The sequence below is a fragment of the Ovis aries genome, chromosome 13, assembly GCF_016772045.2.
Source record: "Ovis aries strain OAR_USU_Benz2616 breed Rambouillet chromosome 13, ARS-UI_Ramb_v3.0, whole genome shotgun sequence".
Classification (NCBI taxonomy): domain Eukaryota; kingdom Metazoa; phylum Chordata; class Mammalia; order Artiodactyla; family Bovidae; genus Ovis; species Ovis aries.
The window spans coordinates 62,799,236-62,818,876 of record NC_056066.1 but is presented as its reverse complement, the minus strand read 5'-3'; the positions used below and the strand labels follow the sequence as shown (position 1 = coordinate 62,818,876).

The 19,641-nt window shown below is 52.2% G+C and overlaps 1 protein-coding gene across 1 annotated transcript; it reads right to left on the bottom strand.

The window, feature by feature from the left end:
* Window positions 1–954: 954 nt before the first annotated feature.
* LOC101108675 (uncharacterized) lies at window positions 955–18,877 on the bottom strand. Its single transcript, XM_027976450.1, has 15 exons — window positions 18,769–18,877; window positions 17,483–17,699; window positions 15,054–15,158; window positions 13,663–13,794; window positions 12,592–12,676; window positions 12,421–12,484; window positions 11,888–11,973; window positions 11,286–11,468; window positions 8,863–8,916; window positions 7,457–7,609; window positions 6,092–6,159; window positions 5,795–5,840; window positions 5,236–5,299; window positions 3,283–3,362; window positions 955–987 (listed from the first exon to the last, which is right to left on the bottom strand). The coding sequence occupies exons 1-15, from the start codon at window positions 18,875–18,877 to the stop codon at window positions 955–957; spliced, it is 1,479 nt and encodes a 492-aa protein (XP_027832251.1).
* Between the last annotated feature and the right edge of the window lie 764 nt (window positions 18,878–19,641).

The window sequence follows — 19,641 nt, the reverse complement described above, 5'->3', positions numbered from 1 at the left end:
GGCAGCTGACTACCTATTCATTCTCAAGACAGAGCCTGCTATGAGTCTCTATAAGAGTCTGAAGTTTTCCCCCATCTGCCTTTTTCTGGGGCAGGGCCCAACCTGCTGTGGGCTTTGACAGGTGCCCAGGTGTGGGAGGGGGCGTCCCTCTGCTTGGCCATCCCTCCATTCTTGGCAACCACGGTGCCGTTTACAGTTCAGACTGCAAAGCCCTCTGGTGCCTGGCTTTTCTCTGCTTGCTGCTTTGCTCTGCCTGGGCCACATGGGGCTGGCAGTTTGGTGGTGAGGATGCTTCTGGCTCTCTCCCCTGGGCTCCCTCCCTGCTCTTCCTGCTCTCCCTGGCTCTCCTTGCTCTCTCCCTGCTCTTGGGCACATGAAAATCGCTCTGCTGCTCACCATGCCTTCGAGGCCAGGGGAGCTCTGAAGTGTGGCCGTCTCACAAGCACTCACCTGCGTGGGGGTCTGCCTGCTTCTCTCTCAGCTCAGGGCTTCCCAAACATCTGTCTCCTCTGGTCCCTCTCTTCTTAGGGACTCTCTTTCCTGCTTCCTTTCCCTTCCTCCCTCTTGAGCAGGGGAGCTTTCCTGTGTGCGCCTGTTCCTCCCATCCTTTCCACACCCCATCCTCTCAGGGGCTAGGCTTTCGGGGTTCAAGCCCCTTTTCCATTTTTTGAGGCACTTCCACCATCTAAGACGCTGAATACAGAGTTCAGAATACCCCTCTGAGGGGCTAAGGGAAAACAAGAATGGCCAGGGAGACAATCCCTTCATTGAAACATTTCAGAACAGCCTGGCCACTTCCCAGAACCCCTTAACAAATTCAGAACTAGACTTTTCAAGCAAGAATCATCTTTACTGCAACTGTGATTTTCCACTGTGACTGTAGCCATTCTTGCACTCTCAAGGGCCTGAAGCACTTGTGGTTGAGGGGAGAGACTGGCTCTCAGCAAGAACTGGTTATTCCTTCGGAACGGTCAGCAGCAGGTAGTCCTGTGGATAGAAGCAGGGAGATGCGTCCCTTCAGTCCACACCGCGCACAAAGCCAGCTCTCCCCGAGGCTGCTCCTGCCACGCCTGAGAGGGACTGTATGCCCTGAGGACATGCCTTCCCCTGGTGGCCAGAGGGCACAGTCAGGAACCGACTGGCCAGGGGGATAGAGTGGAGGGGGAGGAGGGTCTCGGGAATGTTTGTGAGTGAAAGGGCAGACCAGTCTTTGGGGCTTGTCCTGAAAGCCTGCGTATCAAGGTGACTCTCATATTTTTGTAGCATTGGGGTTTGTCTTGCTTGGGTCGCCCTGAGGTGGATTGGAGCCTTTCACTTGTTCCCACCCACAATGCTCAAACCTCTGCCAGACCTGACCATGTTGCTGGAATCCATCCATTCCTGCACCGTTTCCCCCCACAAGAATAGGAGCTCCTGGAAGGTTTATGCCCTGGGTCTAACTCATCTGTATCTCAGCATCACTCAGCGCAGGGCCAAGCACAGAGCAGCCAGTCACATTTATTGCCTGAATTAATGAGTGAGTGATGAGGGCAGCCATGGAAGGATGCACAGGTTGTGCACTGTCCAACTCTAGGTGGTGTCATTCATGTACACTAGAGTATAGGTGCTAGAGCTGCACACGATGCCATCAACTTGACAGTGTAGGAGAGTCTAGAAGTGAATTAATGAGTAAGCCACTGAGCCCACCCACAGGTTCTCCCCTTGCCTCTCGGTTGCTGTTATGGTTCTTTTGTTGCTAAGTCATGTCCAGCTGTTTGCCACTCCATGGAATATAGCCCTGTCCATGGGATTTTCCAGGCAAAAATACTGGAATGGGCTGCTATTTCCTTCTCCAAGGGATCTTCCTGACCCAAGGATCAAACCCGCATCTCCTGCACTGGCAGGCAGATTCTTCACCACTAAGCCACTAGGAAGTCCCCCTGCCCGTATAGGTCTGGTTATGTGGTAGCTGTAGCGGCTATGCCCTGATTATTCTTCCGGGTTCTGGCCCCAACAGCCAGGATCTGTGGCATCATTTTTGAGCAGGCGGGCCCCGATGTTACCTCTAGTGGCCCTTCCAGCCCTGACCTGCTAGGGTCACCTGAAGCCGACCCTTCCCAACTAGGGCCACCCTGGGCTGAATCTAGGGTGGAGTCTGAGGCTGGGGGTGGGGAGCAGCGCAGGCGAGGAGCTGGGGTTTTGTGATAGGAACTGCTGCTGTCCCTTCCTGCCTCCTGCTCAGTAACTTCTGGCCCTTGAAAGCAGATTCCTAGTGTTTCCTGAATGTCAGGACTGGGAACTGGGAGTGCTGGGTCCAGGACTGGGCATAACTGGTGGTCCTGAAGCTCGAACTGTATGCCTGGGGTGGTGGGTCACATTATGTCAAATGTTGGCCTCAGTGGTTGCTCTTGTTTGTGAGGGGAGCCCTCACTTCTGGCCCAGGGGGAGAACTATCTTTCTCTCCATTACACAGAGACAACAGGCTGAGAGATTCTAGTGGCTTGCCTGAGGTTGTACAGCCAGGAGGTTCTGTGATTCTCTTTCTGCCTTGCACCCAGCATCCCTTCCTGTGCTGCTGTTTAAGGCAGGAACAAAGAAATGAAGGGCATCTCTAAGCTCTGTCCTTTCCTATCAGCCTCTTCTCAGGTTCACCCGCAGAGGGAAGGGCAGAGGGCTGAAGGGGCGAGGCGACTCTGGGGGCAGATTCAGAGCTGGCAAATGCTGATGGAACCACCTCCGTGGTTCCTCTGCTGGTTTCTCCTGCCCTCTGGTCTCTGGCAGCATCTCCCCTTCCTGGCATTCAGATAGCAGGTGCAAGAGGCAGCAGCCCTGTTTTGGGGGTCAGGATACCCAGTTCTAGCATGGTGGGTGGTCCAGGCTAAGGGTACAGGCTTTGAAGTCAGATGAACTCCAGTTGGAATCCTAGCTCTGCTGCCCCGGGCAAGTTTCTCTACCTTTCTTTTGTAAAATGGGAGAAGTAATAGCGTCAACTTGATGGAGCTAATTGTTCAGATCGCCTGTGTCAGGCCTAGAGGCTCTCAGAGAGCCAGGGGTGTGGCTCCTGGAGGGATTCATGGGGAATCCCGCTCCCAGAGCCTCAGCTTCCTCATCTGTAAGTGGGGCAGCTCACCCAGTACGGCTGTGAACAGACAGTGAGATGAGGAAGGTCAAGGGAGCACCACCTTTGCCGGAGCCTCAGCGTCCCCCTCTGCAGGATGGGGACAAGCACCTGTAGGACCCCTTGGCTCCTGTAGCTCTGACCTCCCATGTGGGCCCCGGGAAGCTCCTTTTCCCATCATTTACCTTGGAGGGCTCCATTCGCGCCTGGTCAAAGGAGATGCCCTTGATGTTGGGCAGCAGGAGGCCTTGTTTTCTGAGCAGGTCTGCAAGAGGGGAGGGCGGGGGAGCTCAATGTGCTGTGGGCAGGTGTCTGTGGCACTGGGTGTGTCCTCCTTCCTGCTTTTCCAGAGAAAGTTGCATCCTTGACCACCTGGGGGCTTCCCTGGGGGCTCAGATGGTAAAGAAACTGCCTGCAATGTGGGAGACCTGGGTTCAATCCCTGGGTCAGGAAGACCCCCTGGAGAAGGGCATGGCACCCCACTCCAGTATTCTTGCCTGGAGAATTCCATGGACAGAGGAGTCTGGCAGGCTACAGTCCATGGGGTCACAAAAAGTCGGACACGACTAACCCTTGCCCACCTGGCCTCTGGCTGCCTTGTTGGACTGTCTGTAACTACCATCCACCTCCAGTTGGTTCCCCTTCTTGAAAATGAATTGGCTCACTTCATGCCCAGAACCTTCCTTGGCTACCATAGGCCACAGAACAGACGGTAAACCCTTCAATCTGCTTGGCATTTGAGCCCTGCTCTGCTTCTCTGGCTTTACTCTGAAGTCCTAACTTGAGTCCTGGAGTTGGAGCACAGAGGAAAGCTCATGTCAGGGAAACAAAGAGCCAGGGTTCTGGGCTCAGATCTGCCAGAGACTTGCAGAGTGCCCTTGGGTAATTCCACGGGGGACATCTCTGGGTCTCTCTGAAAGAGGAGGAGGCTGAGCCAGGTGATTTCTCAGAGGTGAGTGAGGTCTGAACTGTTTATCCTACATGTATTAATACTTTCTGAGGGTCTCCTCGGTGGGAGGCACTGGACAAGGTATAGGAACACAAAAAACAAAGACCAGGGATCCCTGCCCTCCGGCAGCTCACCCTCTGGCTGGGTCATAGGCAATGGCTAAATAATCACGTGGGTAGACAAGTGATGGGCAGCAGGTGTTGGGTAGACAGTGATGGGTAGATAGACCAGATCAGGGGAGGTGGAAGGAGAGGGCAGCCATGAGTGCCATGGGGCAGAAGAGCCTGACTGCGTGCGTGCTGCATTTCTGGAAGACTCACTTGCCACACCCCTCCATCTTCCTGGGACCACTTCCTGCTGCCTGCACTCTGTTGCCTCAGGGTCTGCTTCCCAGGAAACCCAAACTAAGACAAGGGTGTTTTGGGAAAGTTTGATTTTGTTGCTGTTATCTAAGATGGAGGCGATGTCTCAAAAAGTTCAGCTTTCTGGCGTCTCTCAAAGGTAAAACATGTCTTCCCTGCTCTCATTTGAGCTGAGTGCTCGTGCGTGCTCAGTTGCTCAGTCGTGTCTGACTGAGCAACTCTGGGACCCCCTGGGCTGCAGCCCGCCAGGCTCCTCTGTCCATGGAATTCTCCAGGCAGGAATATTGGAGTGGGTTACCATGTCCTCCTCCAGAAGATCTTCCTGACCCAGGGATCGAACCTGAGTCTCTTCTGTCCCCTGCATTGGCAGGCGGGTTCTTTTACCACTGAGCCACCTGGGAAGCCCCAGCTGAGTGCTAGCTGCCCGCTAAAGGTGGGACATGTTCTCCGTAGGCCTGATCTGGGCTGCTTCCTTTGGGTTACCTACCTGGCCCCTGCAGGTGTAGGAACGCTGAGCTGTGGGCTCCACCACCTCTGAGGGCCTCTCCTTTTCTTACTTTCCGTCATGTTACCCCCACCTCCCTATGAAGCCCTTCCTCGCCCCACTCTGAGCTCTTGTTACCACTAGCAGCCCGAGCAAAGAAAAGGAGGGCACAGGTAGCCCCTCTCCCACCCCCCATCTGCCACCCCCCCCCCACCCCCAGACTTCAGGGTCTCTGCAGTTCTCAAGCGTGGAAGCCAGCTGTCTGTGTGGGGCTGCAGGCATGGCTGATGCGGCTCCCAGCCGCGTGGAATGCTGGCCTGAGTAGGAACACAGTGGCGCTCACTGTTGTGACGGGGCAGGACCCTCCAGTTCAGAAGCTCGAAGAGAAGGGCCTCTAGACGTTCTTTCTACAAGGAATGAAAGAGGAACAGGAAGGTCACTTCTGCTGGCTTGGCAGATTCCGACCATGGGAATGGGGGGACTCCAGTGTCCAGGTGCCCACAGGAGACCAGGAGGAGTCCTGGGAACTCCACTATTAAAGGGCATTGGAGCCAGACGACCAGATTCGTGAAGGGACTGGGGAACACTGGGGGCCCTGAAAAAGGGTCGCCTCACTCCAGGTCACAGTAAGATTCTTTGCTTCTCTGCAGGGCAGTCCAGGAAACTGGTTGGGCGAGAGAAAACCCCAGGGCCAGATCTGCAAGGGGACCAACTTGTTAAATGGATGAAAGAATGAAATGGACAAGTTGACATTCTGAGGGTTCTCCCCACCCCCGTGGGCAGGATGAGATCACCCAGAAAGCGAGTGAGGCTTCCCACCCCCACGACTCAGGGCCTTCTTTCAGGCCTGCGGGTGGGTGCTTCAGAACCATGAGAGGCCAAGGATAAGGAAAGAGACTCACCTGCGTTTCAAGGCCAGCGGGGTAAGGGCCCAGGATGACTGTATTGCTACCAGAGAAAAGAGATCACCCTTTTAGGTCATGGCAGTTGCTTGGGGTGGGAGAAGGGTGCACTGTTCAATGACTTCATATCACAACACCCCTCCCCCGGCCTGCCACTTTCCTTCCCACCTCCTCTCAACGGCTCCATTCAACTGACAGTGAGCTGGGAGCCTTGCACCCCGAAACCACACTCTCTCCTTCCACACTCCCTGTTAACCCCCTCATTTTTTCCTGAACATCCCACACAAAAATGTTTACCTGTTTGGAGTGAATTGGAGTTTTAATTCCTGATTTTTCGAGGAAAACACAGCATTTGAAACGAGTTTCTATGAGGAGTGCAGATTATTAGGTCAGAACAGGAGAGGAATTCATATTCCAGATGGAAGGATTTCCTGCACCCTCACCCTACATTTGAAAAGACCCTGATGCTGGGAAAGATTGAAGGCGGAAGGAGAAGGGGACGACAGAGGATGAGATGGTTGAATGGCATCACCGACTCAATGGACATGAGTTTGAGTAAACTCCAGGAGTTGGCGATGGACAGGGAGGCCTGGTGTGCTGCAGTCCATGGGGTCACAAAGAGTAGGACACGACTGAGTGACTGAACTGAACTGAACACCTTACATTATCCAGGGCTAGCCCCCCTCACCCCATCCTCTCCCCAGCCCCAGCTGTTGGCTCCTGTGAGTTCAGACCACAAATGTGTGGGTGTTGCCATGGGAGAGAGTACAGTGGTGGGGGGGGGTAGGGGGGGCGGTGCTGGGTGCTCCTGGAGGCCAGGGCTGGATATGAGGGGAGGCGGAAGCTCAGCTCAGTGGAGGGAAGGCCTTTTGCAATGAGTCATTTTGTGGTGGAATCACTAGCTGGAAGCCAGAGGACCTCTTGGTTTTGAGGGGGTTGTCCCTGGGCCTCCATAATTCACACGGTTACCCCCTAAACCAGAAACCAGAATTTTCACTGCCAGCCGGAGATGACTGATGTCTGGTCCAGGGAATCATGCCAGCTAAGTTCCCAGGATCCAGCTGCATACACCAGATGGCCCTAAGCTCACCTACAGTGGAGAGACCTTTCTGCCCTGCAGTTGTTGTTTTGTTGCTCAGTCGTGTCCCACAGCACCTTCCCAATTTCAAGGTCTGTGGAGTGGGAAGCAGGAACCCCAGCGGGGCTCGGGATAGAGGGGCTGAAACTTCGATGGAGCTGTCTTCCCCAGAATTCCTCCCAGGATCCAGCCCTCTCTAGCTTGGGTCACCTCTCTCTTGGGGAGCAGAGAATACAACCACATTTAGCCCTCCATGAACTCTGTTTCTCTGCGTTTTCTCCTGGTTTTGTGGACAAGGGTTTCAATGCAGCCATGTCCAGAAGAGAGACTCAAGAGGGTGTCAGAGGCAAAACTCTGTAGTTGCTGAAGAGATCTCTGGGGAGCACGGGGGCTGGACTTAGGGGAGCAGGTGTGAAAGTATTTTAATTTTCTCACAGCAGGCACAGCTATGGAATGTTAGCAGATGTCATGGCGGCGAGGTTTGCCACTGCCCTCTGTCACGCTGCCTCAGTCAGCTGGCCCTAGAGGGGCCCTCAAGTGGCCCCCAGCTCCTTAGGGAACAAAGAACTTTGAGGCTTACTCACCCAGGAAACTGAGACGGGGGAGGTGTTGCTGGACCCCACCAGCACCAGGGAGCCTGGCTGGATGACGGAGGCTGTGTGGCCGTCAAGGTGGACGATGGGAGGGTCAGGGATGCTGATGGTCACTCCCACGTTCCCTCTGGATTGATCAGAAGTCTAAAGAAGGTGAAAGGAGAGAAGGTGCCGGCTGGGACAGAAGACCATATTCCTTAGCCCCTAGCTGGGAAGGACGGGAACAAGGCCATCTTAGGAGTCAGGGTCTAGTTCTGTAGCAACTTGCTGTGTGACCTTGGGAAGGTCACTTACCCTCCCTGAGCTCCTCTGATGTGAAATGTCATCCCCCTTTTCCTGGGCATGCAAAGCAGATAAGAGTATAGATTTTGGAGCCAGAGTCTAGTTCTGCTACTTCTAAACTGTGTGGTCTGAGACAACTTTCTTAACTTCTCTGTGCCTCAACTTTCATGCTTGCATTGGCTTGGCCAAAAAGTTCATTTGGGTTTTTCCATAACAGCTTTTGGAATGAATGAACTTTTTGGCCAGCCCAATAAAATGGGGATAATAATCATACCTACCTCATCAGGTTGTTGTGGTGATTAAGTGAGTCAGTCAATGTAAAGTGTTTAGAAAGGAACTTTGCGTCTAGTAGCACTATTGTTATCTATTGTGTGTGTGTGTGTGTTAGTCGCTCAGTCGTGTCCGACTGTTTGTGATCCCATGAACTCCTCTGTCCATGGGATTCTCCAGGCAAGGAAACTGAAGTGGGTTGCCATTCACTTCTGCAGGGTATCTTCCTGACCCAGGGATCGAACCCAGGTCTCCTGCACGGCAGGAAGATGCTTGACCATCTGAGCCACCAAGGAAGCCCTGTCTGCTTATTGGTTATTAATGGTTATTGTCATTATTCTGTGTTCTCAGAGCCTTTGGAGAGAGGATGCTGAGCATGGATCTTGGAGTCTGGGACCAGAACAAATCCTGGTTCTTCCTCTTATTGAGCAATGTGAGTGTGGGCAAGTGAAGTCACTCTGCTCAGCCTCAGTTTGCACAAGTGTCAAAAGCGGGTGAGAGGGCAGGCTTTTCAAGGATTGTGTTGAAGTAGGTGGAGTGGTCTGGCGCACAGTCTGCTCACTGCTATCTGCCATGTGCTTGGGTATGCCTTAGCAGGGTTGGGTTTTTTTTATTCAATAGTGAATTATGACAGCCACAGGGCCATGTCACCTGGGTGGGACAATGAGCTAAGTGAACTGTCTCTTTTAATCACTTGTGAAGAAGGTACAGTGATTTCCAGAGTCCACAGTAGGAACATCTGGCCGAATGCAACGTGTCTGTGTGGCCCAATCCTGTCCTCTGTTCTAGAATCTTTCCTGAGATCCTGCCCGAGGTGCTGGGGGAGAAGCAGGCAACACACCCACCTTGGGCTCAGGCTCCAGTGTGCTCAGTGACAATAGCTGGATGAGGTTGGCAGCCTGGAAAATGGGCAAGATATGCGTTGGCCTTTAGAATCCTGCAGATCCTTTCTGAGCAGGTTCATGGGTTGGGAGGGGTGTCAGTGGGGTTCAGTGAGATGTAATTGTCCCCAGCTGAAGGTACCCCCGACACACCGCAGTCTCAGCACAGGAGGAGCCATTCATTTGGCTTCTCACCATGAATTACATGGAAAGGCTGACATTACTGTTTCAATGATTCCCCCACCCCCACCCCCCACCCCTGGCCAATGTTTTATTGTGAAAATTTTCTTTCTTTTAAAAAATAATAGTTATTATTTATTTGGCTATACCAGGTTTTAGTTGTGGCACACAGGATCTTTAGTTACGGTATGCAAACTCTTAGTTGTGGTACAAAGGATCTAGCTCCCTCACCAGGTATCCAACCTGGGCCCCCTGCATTGGGAGCGTGGACTCCCAGCTGCTGGACCCCCAGGCAAGTACCATGTGAAAATTTTCACACATGCAGCAAAGTTGAGAGAATTGTATAGAGAACATTTGGATACTTATTACCTAGATTCTTCTATTAACGTTTTCCTGCACTTGCTTTATCATGTATTTATCTGTACTCTGTTGATTTTCGAAAATCATAAATCACCAGAGCAAACACTGTAACATGTATACAGTAAAAATTAAAAGTCCTTCCGAACACTTTTTCCCCTTTTCCCCTAAATCCTATTCTCAAGGATAACTGCTATTGATATTTTGGAGTATATCCTGACAGACTGTTTTCTACACACACAGAGGAATGAATAGATGGGAACATTCTAACCACATGGTCCTGCACGTTGTTTATTCCTCTCAACATCAGTACCTGTAGAGCAACGCCATTCTTTTAAACAGCTGCCTGGTATTCCACCATATACCACCATAATATGACTTATTTTTTTTTTATCAGTTCCTTATTGATGGGCTCCTAGTTTAACTTTATTTTTCACCCTGTAACAAGTGAAGCTGCAAAGATCACCCTTGCATATGTACCCACTGGTGTACGAATTTCTGTGAACACGGAATCACAGGGTTCATATCCAGACTTAGAGCTGCCACCTGTGTGGAAAGGAGGGAGCAGCGTGGGGAAGCAGGAGTCTTGGCTCTAGCCCCGATCCTACCTGCTGGGTGACTTGGGAGGTCACGTGCCCTGTCTGGTCCTTGGTTTCCTCGTGTAAAAAATGCAGCAATAACACTAGATTTCGTTCAGATATGGATCTTGGGATTCTGTATTTCAATATTTACTGAGCACTCGCTGTGTATAGAGTATACAGAGTATTCACAGAGTATACTGTTCATGGTCCCCATCCTCAAAATGAGGGAGACAGTGAACACGCGATGCTAAGGAAATGAACACACAAATGTACGTATGTGTGTTTATGTGTATATATTACATATGTACATATATATATGACTTTGCACATGTAACTTTACTCATACACATATACACAGTTTGATCTATATTTTGAAGAGAAAAAAATAGACAGGGTAGAGAGAGAAAAAGCTTACTTTAGATGTTTAGATGTGGTGGCCAGAGAGTGGCTCTCTGAGGTGATGATATTTTGCACTAAGAACAACGGTGGAGGGAAGAGTGTTCCAGGTAGGGACAGAGTGTGTGCAAAGGCCCTGAGGTGAGCGCCAGTCCAGCCTAGACTCCACTGGAGTCTAGTGGGTGGGCGGGGCTAGAGAGGTGGGCGGGGCCAGACCGCACAAGGCTCCAGGGCTGCGGGGAGGAGACTGGATTTTATTCAGAGTGTGATGGGGAGACGCTGGGGGCTGCTGAGCAGTGATCGATCTGGATTTCTCCCTCCTTTGACCCACTTGTTGACCCTGGGAACTTGCTCTTCCTGTAGACTTGTGTGTGTGTGTGCCTCTTTGCTACCATTCAGGCCACTTCCTCAGAGATGTCTTTACTGACCTCAGTGTCCAGGGCAGTCCTCTCATCTCCACCAGTCACTTGCTTATCCACTGCTCTGCTCATTATAAATAGACACGTTATTTTATTTATCTGACTGTTTTCTTGTTTAGTTTCTATTCCCCCGATAGACTTTGACCTCTTCAAGGGCAGAGACCCTGTGTGTACAGGGCATGGCACACAGTAGGCCTACAATACATATTTGCAGAATAAATGTTATGAAGAGAGGAAAACCAAAGGGGCCTGGGTGTTCAAGGAAGTCTTCCTAGAGGAGGCAATTTCTATGCTGTGTTCTGAAGGATGAATAGGAGTTCTCCAGGTGAGGTCCAGAGAGAGGAAGTGACTCATCTGGACTCACCAGAAAGGTACTTCTGCCAGCTGGGCTTCAGTTTCTTCATGTGAAAAATAGAGCAATAAAGTAATATACTCCTCTTCTTTAAGCACTCACCATGGGGTCCTGGGGGCTCACATGGATCTCCTTGCTGGTGTACAGGCAGGACAGGATGTCATTGTAGGTTTCCAGGGAAAAGACCAGGTCTGCCAGGCTGCCCTGGGCTAATTTTGGGAGGGGCTTGGGGGCCAGGTGGTCAGGCCTTGGGACTCTCTGGCCTGGACCGCAGGGGGTCACAAGCTTCAGAAAAATGAAGAAGGAAGGAGAAATTCAGTGAGTACAACTTCCCTGGCCAAAAACTGGCTACAATTAATATGTGAAGGATTCACTATGTGCCAGACACAGTGCTGAACACTTATAGGCACATTTCAAGCTCACAATAGCACTGGGTGGTGGAAACCATTGAAAGGTAAGGAAACGAGGCCCAGAGGGCTGAAGTGACTTTCTTAAGCTGGGTTTTGAACCCAGCTTTGCTTCCTTGCTTATTGCTCAAGTAACTCCAACCCTTTCTCAGTGACTTTGTTAACAGCGCCTCCTTTCTAGTCACTCAAATTTTCCTGTCCTGCTGACCCACCTGCTCCTCATTCTCCTCCGTGCCCATCCTCCCCCAGACCCGTGGATGTCCCCAGAGGGTCTGCCCTGCCCAGGGGCTGACTCACCTGGACTTTCATCAGGATGGCCTCTTCCGTGAATTCTGTGGTGGTGACATAGTACTGGAAGTCTTCTGGGCCCGAGCTGGCTGGGGCTGCAACGAGGAAATGGAGGCTGGGCCCCAGCCTCCCAGGGGGATGGATGGAAGGGTGTGGGGAGGCTGCGAAGCAGTAGAAATTCCTTTTCCTTCTCTGCTTAGCTTTATGTTTATTGTGGGATGGCCTGAGCATCTTGTAACAATGAACATTTAATGAGCCATAGCTCTGCCAGATTATATGTGTTATCACAATGGTCCATTCTGTGAGGTTGTGGTTAATCCCATTTTACAGATTGGGAAACTGAGGCTCAGAGTGGGAAATGAGTTATCAAGGTGATAAGACATAATGATGCCCCTTCCCTCTATCCACAGGAAGTAAGCTCCCCATGTGAAAGCTTTGTCTGTTTTATTTCCCATCATATTCCCAGAGCCTAGATGAGTTCCTGGCATGCAGTTGAGGGACAGCAGATAAGCCCCACTTCCCCTTGGCGAGGAGCTACGAACGCAGAGTGATGTGTAACAGGTCTTCCAGCAGCGAGTTGAGCAGGGTTGTGGCAGTGGGGCACACCTGGAGCAAAGGCATGAGGGGGTCATCATTGAGGTTGGGGTGAGGTCAAGGGGCCGACCTAGGAGTCACACCCCTCTTTCAGGGGGCAGGGACAAACAGCAACTTACTATCTTCTGCAGGAGGAAGGGCAATGCCTCGTCCAGGACACCTGTCACCAACTGCAGAGCTTCGTTCACCAGGAGGGGGTTCATCCTAGGGGTGTGGAGAGCAGATGGGGTCTCAGACACATGGAAGGGGAAACTGAGGCCAGAGGGGGTAGTCCAGATAGGGCAGAGGAGGCCCCAGTGGGTCTGTGTAACAAGTAGGCTCTGGATGGCTGCTTCCTTCCCAGCCTGGGGTCCCTCTTCTCACCTCTCCCCTCTTCTTCACTTTCCTGTCTGTTTTCTCCCCTTCTTGCCTTTTGCTTTCTCTCTCCCAGATTTTGTCCTCCTCAACTTTATTTCTTCGTGAGTCTCCCTCTGCCTCTGTCGCTTTATTTCTCTCTCTGATAAAGTTCTCTGGGATTTTCAAAGAGGGAGAGATCACAGCTGGCAGTGGAGGTCAATGGAAGGCTTCCTGGAGGAGGTGGCTTTTGTGTTAGGTATACTAAGGGTCATAGGTAGGGGACTTCCTTGGTGGCCCAGTGGTTGAGACTCCACTTTCCAAGGGGACCTGGGTTTGATTCCTGATTAGGGAACTAGGATCCCACATGCCACTGGGCAACTAAGCCCATGCTCTCTAGAGCCTGCGTACTGCAACTAAGACTCGACACAGCCAAAAATACATACCTACATACATACATAGTTTTTAAAAAAGAGTCACAGGCAGTGGCCACTTTATGTGGCATGTTCTGTGCTCAGCAGCTCACATAGGTTAGCTCATCTCTCCCTGACAACCACCTGGGGCGGCCAGGGTTCTCTGAGTGATACTGTTTATTGGCGAGAAACCTGAGGCTCCTGGAAGTCAAATAGCTTGGCCAGGGCTCCCAGTGTTAGGAAGCAGCTGAGCCAAGATTTGACCTGCATGGATGCACACTTTGACCATAACACTCAACACGGGGGCAGGAGATGCTGATGGACGGTGTGCACAGCTGGTGGCCTTGGAGCTGACCCTGTCCCTGACAACCTGGGCTGGGGTGAGGCAGCCCCAGCCTGGAGTCTCACTGGAGGGCTGAGCACAGGAAGGGAGGAGGTACTCACTGCTCCAGAACCTCGATGCTCAGGTACCCTGGTGGGGTGTGGCACTCCTCAGAGGCCACGTGGGTCTTGTTCCCCGTCTGCTCCAGCCGAGCCCCGATGCGGATGTTCTTGATGACTCTGAGCTGCAGGATCCTGTAGGCACAGCGTGTCCGGGCAGGCTCCAAGTCGCAGCCCAAGACGGAGTCCAGAACTCACCGGCAGGTGGGGCCCTGCCGTTGTCTGGAAGGCTCAAGTGAAAAGCTAGGAGGTGGCATGAAAAACACGGAATTCCAACTTTGGAAAAGCCTAAAAGATCTGGCAGCTCTGGGCCAGTGTCCTCACAGGGTGGCTGATGTGAGCTGGACGTGGGCCACGTGCGCTTCAGTTTACTACAGTCCCCGCCAGGCCAAGGGTCTGCATTTTTACTGTGCATCATTATAAGGGCGATGATATTTTTCTCATATAACAGAGATCTATTTCTCTGTGGCAGCATCTCTATCAAAGAAATATTTCTTGTCACTCACATTTCAATTAGAGAGGGAATCTAAACGAAAAAATGCCATATTTTACAAAAATAATTTTGTTTATTGGTGAGATTGGATGTTCCTAAGGGCAATGCAAGGAGATTTCCTGTTTCATGTGCCAAGGCTGCCCGTATCGCTCCCTCTGTTGTCTGCGGTGTTTACAACCCCAGGATGGCATATCCTCCACCGCTTAGTGGGTGGTCTGAGCTCTCAGACTGGCAGTGAACTCACAACAGGCAAGGGCAGCAACTCTCTGTGGATGAGCCAAGAGGACGGATGGCCTTGCTCAAGCCGAGTTCCAGTGTGCTGGGCCTCAGGGTGAGCTTGAACCAGACCCTCCTTGGATCATCCCATGAGAGCGTCCGCCTTTTACTCCAGATGACACGTGTCCCTTGACATGGAAGTCAGAGGGTTTATCGCAGCCTCTGCTGCAGATTCACCGTGTGGGTCACTGTGTAGGCGGGTCCCTCTCCTACAGTTTTTCCATCAGAAAAAAATGACTTTGGGCAATTCCCTGGTGGGCCAGTGGTTAAGAATCTGCCTTCCAATGCAGGGGACGTGGGTTCAATCCCTGGTGAGCGACCTCAGGTCCCACATGCCACGGGGCAACTAAGACTGCATGCTTGCAACTACCGAGCCCTTGAGCCACAAGTAGAGAAGCCTGGGCACCACAATGAAGATCCCACGTGCAGGAACTAAGACCTGATGCAGCCAAATAAATAAATATTTAGAAAAAAAGGAAAAATGACTTTGAAACATGCCCAAGTTTCAAGGATTACTGTGACCCTTACAGTGACACAGGCAGCAGGCTTTTGCTAGTCTTGCACGGCTGCCTGGAACCGAGAGAGGTGGGGAGAAAGCACACGCCCACCCAGCGCACACACCCACCTCTGGAGTGAGAGGTACAGTTTGCTTCTCAACGTGACCTGCAGCAGGCTGTCACTCAGGACTTGCAAGGTGACCTCGGGTCCTTCGAAATCTTCTATGACCAACCTGTGAGCAGTGTGCGTGGGGATGTTTTTGTGTTGCCTGGTAAGCCCCCTGCGACTCTGTGGAGTGTGTGTTTCTGTATTGGCTAGAATAGGGGCAGACACTGGGAAAGAGGGGGCAGCTTTGGGACAACCCCTTCCATGACCCTCAGGGCTTCCTTGGTGGCTCAGACAGTAAAGAATCCCCTGAAATGCAGGAGACCCGGTTCCGTCCCAGGGTCGACAAGATCCTCTGGAAAAGGGAATGGCAACCGACCCCAGTATTCTTGCTTGGAGAATCCCATGGCCAGAGGAGCCTGGCGGGCTATAGTCTATGGGGTTGCAAGGAGTCGGACATGACTGAGCAACTAATACTTTCACTTTTCACTACCTTGACCTCCGGCCCGGCTACAGAACAGTGGGCTCTCGTTGCAGCCTCTAAGCCTTGAAGACGTGGGCAAGTCCCTTCCTTTCTCTGGGTGTCAGTGCCCCCCTGCACAAAAGGAGAATACAGTAGAGGAGCTATCTGTGCCCATCTGACAGGTCTGAATTCAGATAAAATCATTCTGCAAAAACAGACGAGAGCAAGCAGGAGTCAGAGAAAGCAAGACAGCTGGTGATCCCACTGCCTTCTGCCTAGGGACCACATGCCCAGCTGAGCATCCAGGAGCGAGGACATGAGGCTTCTGCTCCCTGTGGTGGCCTCAGGTCCCTGCATCTCTGAGCTCAGAGGAACTCAGAATTCTTTTTAAATATTAGATATAAGCTGGTGACTCATCTGATGCTAACTGGAGGAGCAGCAACAAGTTCCAGTGCTGGAGGAAGACCTGGGTGGGTCAGACTCCCCAAGGGCTATATGCCTGCCTCCAGTGTGGAAGCTTCCAAAGAGCTTTGAAGTATGACTTGGACCTTGTGCGTTTTTTTCTATGGCCTTTCCAAGCCTGTGCTAAGCTGGGTGGGCAGAGGTGGTGCCAATGCATGGGCAGGGGTGAGTGATGGCCAGGCCTGCCACTCACTGGGGCAAGTATGGGCCCAGCACCCCCTCCAGGCCTCTCTGGGAAGCACCCCCACCCTCCCTAGTGCTCTTACTTTTCATGCCATTACACCCCCATCAGAAAACTTCTGGACTCTCATTGCAGGGCCTCTCTGGCTCTCCCTGCTCACACTGAGAGGTGGATTTGGAGGCATACCTGTGACTACCGAGGTTGACCTTGGAGGAACCCATGCCCCAACCTACATAAGCAGCATTCATTTATGCTGATAGTTATTTTACCAGAAGTTGTGACTAGGGACTGACTTAGGAACTAAGGACCCCACATCCATGACTGTCATGGGGGGAGATCAGGCCAGGTGGGCCAGATCTTGGTTATGGAGAGAATTTCTATTATGGGTTGAACTGTTCTGTTTCCCCCTAGTTCATATATTATTGAGTTCCTAACCCCCAATACCTTATAATGTGAACTGATTTAGAAATAGGGTTGTTGCAGATAGAGTTAAGATGAGGTCATACTGGAGTAGGGTGGGGCTCTTGTCTAATGTGACTGGGGTCCTTGTCAAAAGGGAGAATTTGGACACAGACATAGACACACACCCGGGGAGATTGCCAAGTGAAGATGAAGGCAGAGATCAGGTGATGATTCTGCAAGCCAAGGGAAATGAAAGATTGCCAGCAAGTCTCTGGAAGCTAGGGGAGAGATTCGGAAGATGCCTGATTTCAGACTTCCAGTCTCCCGGATTTCTGTGGTTTAAGTGACTCAGTTTGTTGGACTTTGTCACAGAAGTCCCAGCAAACCAATACAATCAGAAACCCTGGGCTTTTATTAAAACCCTCCAGATTTATTTAAAAAACAAAACCAAAAACACTATGCCAGTTTGCAATATCCAGGGGTAGGCTGAATGTGGAGGGTTGGAGGGCTGCCCGGCTAAGATCCTTGGTTGTGATTCTACCTTGTTCCCTGGAGGATTTCAAGTGGCTTTGAGAGGTGTGCTTAGTTGCTCAGTCATGTCTGACTCTTTGTGACCCCCTAGACTGTAGCCCACTAGGCTCCTCTGTCCATGGGGATTCTCCAGGCAAGAATATGAGAGTGGGTTGCCAAGACCTTCTCCAGGGAATCTTCCCAACCCAGCGATTGAACCCAGGTCTCCTGCATTGCAGGTGGATTCTTTACCATCTGAGCATCCAGGGAAGCTTCCTTTTGAGAGGTTTAGGGGCAACAAAAATGCACTTGCTGAGGGCTTTCCAGATGGAGAAAAGCTCCAAAGACACTGGGGCTCCCATCGCCCACCCAGTGTTCCACTTGACAGAGGAGAACTGAGTCTGAGCAGGGAGAAAAGCCAGAAGGAACTCACCCCCCCAGCTGGAGCAGCTCCCTCAGCGGTGAGTGGCCCTGTCCCGAGAGCAGACCCCTGACCAGTGGCAGGTCAATCCCACTGCTCTTCTTGGAGAGGCTTTTTCTTACGAAGGGCATGTGATCCAAGATGGCAATGCCTTCACCTGCAGCCCCCCTCACAGGGATCCTGGTCACACGGTCCAGGACGCGGTGTTTAAAGAACAGGTCTGAAATGTCTGAGGACAAGACCCTCCTCAGGGCAGGGCTCACCCTTCATTCAGTCATTCAGCAGCTGCCCACCAGCACCTGCCCCGGGCCAGCGGTTCAGTCATTTAGCAGCAAGTGCTTATGAAGCGCTTACTCTCTTCTGGGCTCAGGGACCAGGAGCCCCGTGGCTTGTGCCCCCATGGTGGTTACACTGTAGGGGTACGGGCAGTGAAAGGCAACAGCTGAGCCCTTAGATGAGCAAGCAAAGCAATTTTTGGAGAATAAAACGGAGTTGAGTTGGGGCATGATGGGGGGAAGTTAGTTTTGGATACGATGGTCTGGGAGAGCCTGTTTGAGGGGGGAGGCATTTGAGCTGAGACCTGAATGAAGTGGAGAAATCCACTATTGCAAGATACTGGGAGAGAGCAAAGTAGACAGAGGCAACAGGCCATGCAAAGGCCCTGAGGTGGTGATGAGCCTGGTGGGTGTATGAAGCAGAAAGGTCAGTGAGGTTGGATCGTGCTGAATGGGGTAGAAGGTGAGTGGGTAGGCAGGACCTCACAGCAGACTTAGGGAGACAGACAGACAGGATCACAAGTATGATATGCTTGGATAAGGCCATAGACAAGGCTTCATCAAAGGGCTGTGGGAACCCAGTGGAAGAAACCTGCTTCTTGGGACAGACACTGGGACTGTTAGGCCTTGGCTTTAAGGTACGAATCAGAATCTGTCGTGTTGGGGGATTGAGAACGGGTAAAGAACAGCTCAAGCAGAGGAAGGAGCCTGGGAAGTCTCCAAGGCCAGTCAGGGCAAGTGGTGAAAGAGGCTGGAGAGGCAGGGCCTTGGAAACCAGGATGAGGAGTGTGGAGGATCTCCTGAAGGCTGTGACTCAGCAAGTGTTAGAGTAGGGCATGCTGGAGTCGGCTGTGGGCGAAGGAAGGCAAATTCTGCTGCTGCTTGGTGGGGAGGCCAGAGGAGGAAAAGCCTTGAGCAGGGAGGTGGTGCCACTCCTCCCCGCCTGCCGCACCGCACCTGCCCCCCACCACCGCCGCTCTTCCCGGAACTCCTGCCTCCCACCACCCACCCCTTAAAATTTACCTGTCTCCAGCTGATCCTTGCTGATGCGCATGAAGACGAAGTGCTGGGCTTCGCCTTGGACCTGGGGCAGCAGCCCCCAGCAGAGCAGTGGCCCCCAGAACCGCAGCATCCTCGTGCCCAGGACCTGGGGACACAGGGCTGGGAACCCCGCCGGCCACCTCCATGGCCTCAGTGGGGACCCACTGCCAGCTTCTCCCAGCTCTGCCTCTTCTAGAGCCATCTCTCCAGCTTTCCTTCCTCGCTTCTCCCCCTTGCTCTCGAGCTACCAGTCCTTGAACACAACCTGTGCCTCCCACCATCTCACGTCAGTGCTTTCCATTCCTTCTGCCTGAAATGGCCTTTTCCCTCAAATGGGCTGGCTTCCAATCTGGACTTTGCCACTTCCTGACTGTGTGACCCTGAGCAGATTATTTGGCCTCTCTGTGCCTCAGTTTTCTCATCTATAAAATGGGAGACAGTCATAGATTATTGTGGGGAATGGACTCAGTAAAATGTGCAAAGCACTTAGCAAGTAGTGTGCCCAATAGCTGTTAACGCGGCTATGTGATAGTGTGAGATATTAAAAGAGGTAGTACTCCCGTTTAACCATGGAGGTTTCTGAATCTTGAGGAGAGGACATGGGGTAGGGGTTCTGGAAGAAGCACCACTGTGGCCAGGGTAGGCACTTGGGGGGCTTGAAGTCAGGGCTTTTTGCCAACTAGTAAAAATGTACCAACAGTACATTCGTACTGGTTCCTGCCTGCGGAACCTCAGCCCTACCCAGGCAGCCAAGGGAGTATAGCTGGGACCCCAGAGCCTGCAGCAGGGGGCTCTCCAGGTGGGCAAGGCTGTGCCCAGGAGATGTAGCCTTTGGAACTGCAAGGCAGAGACCAG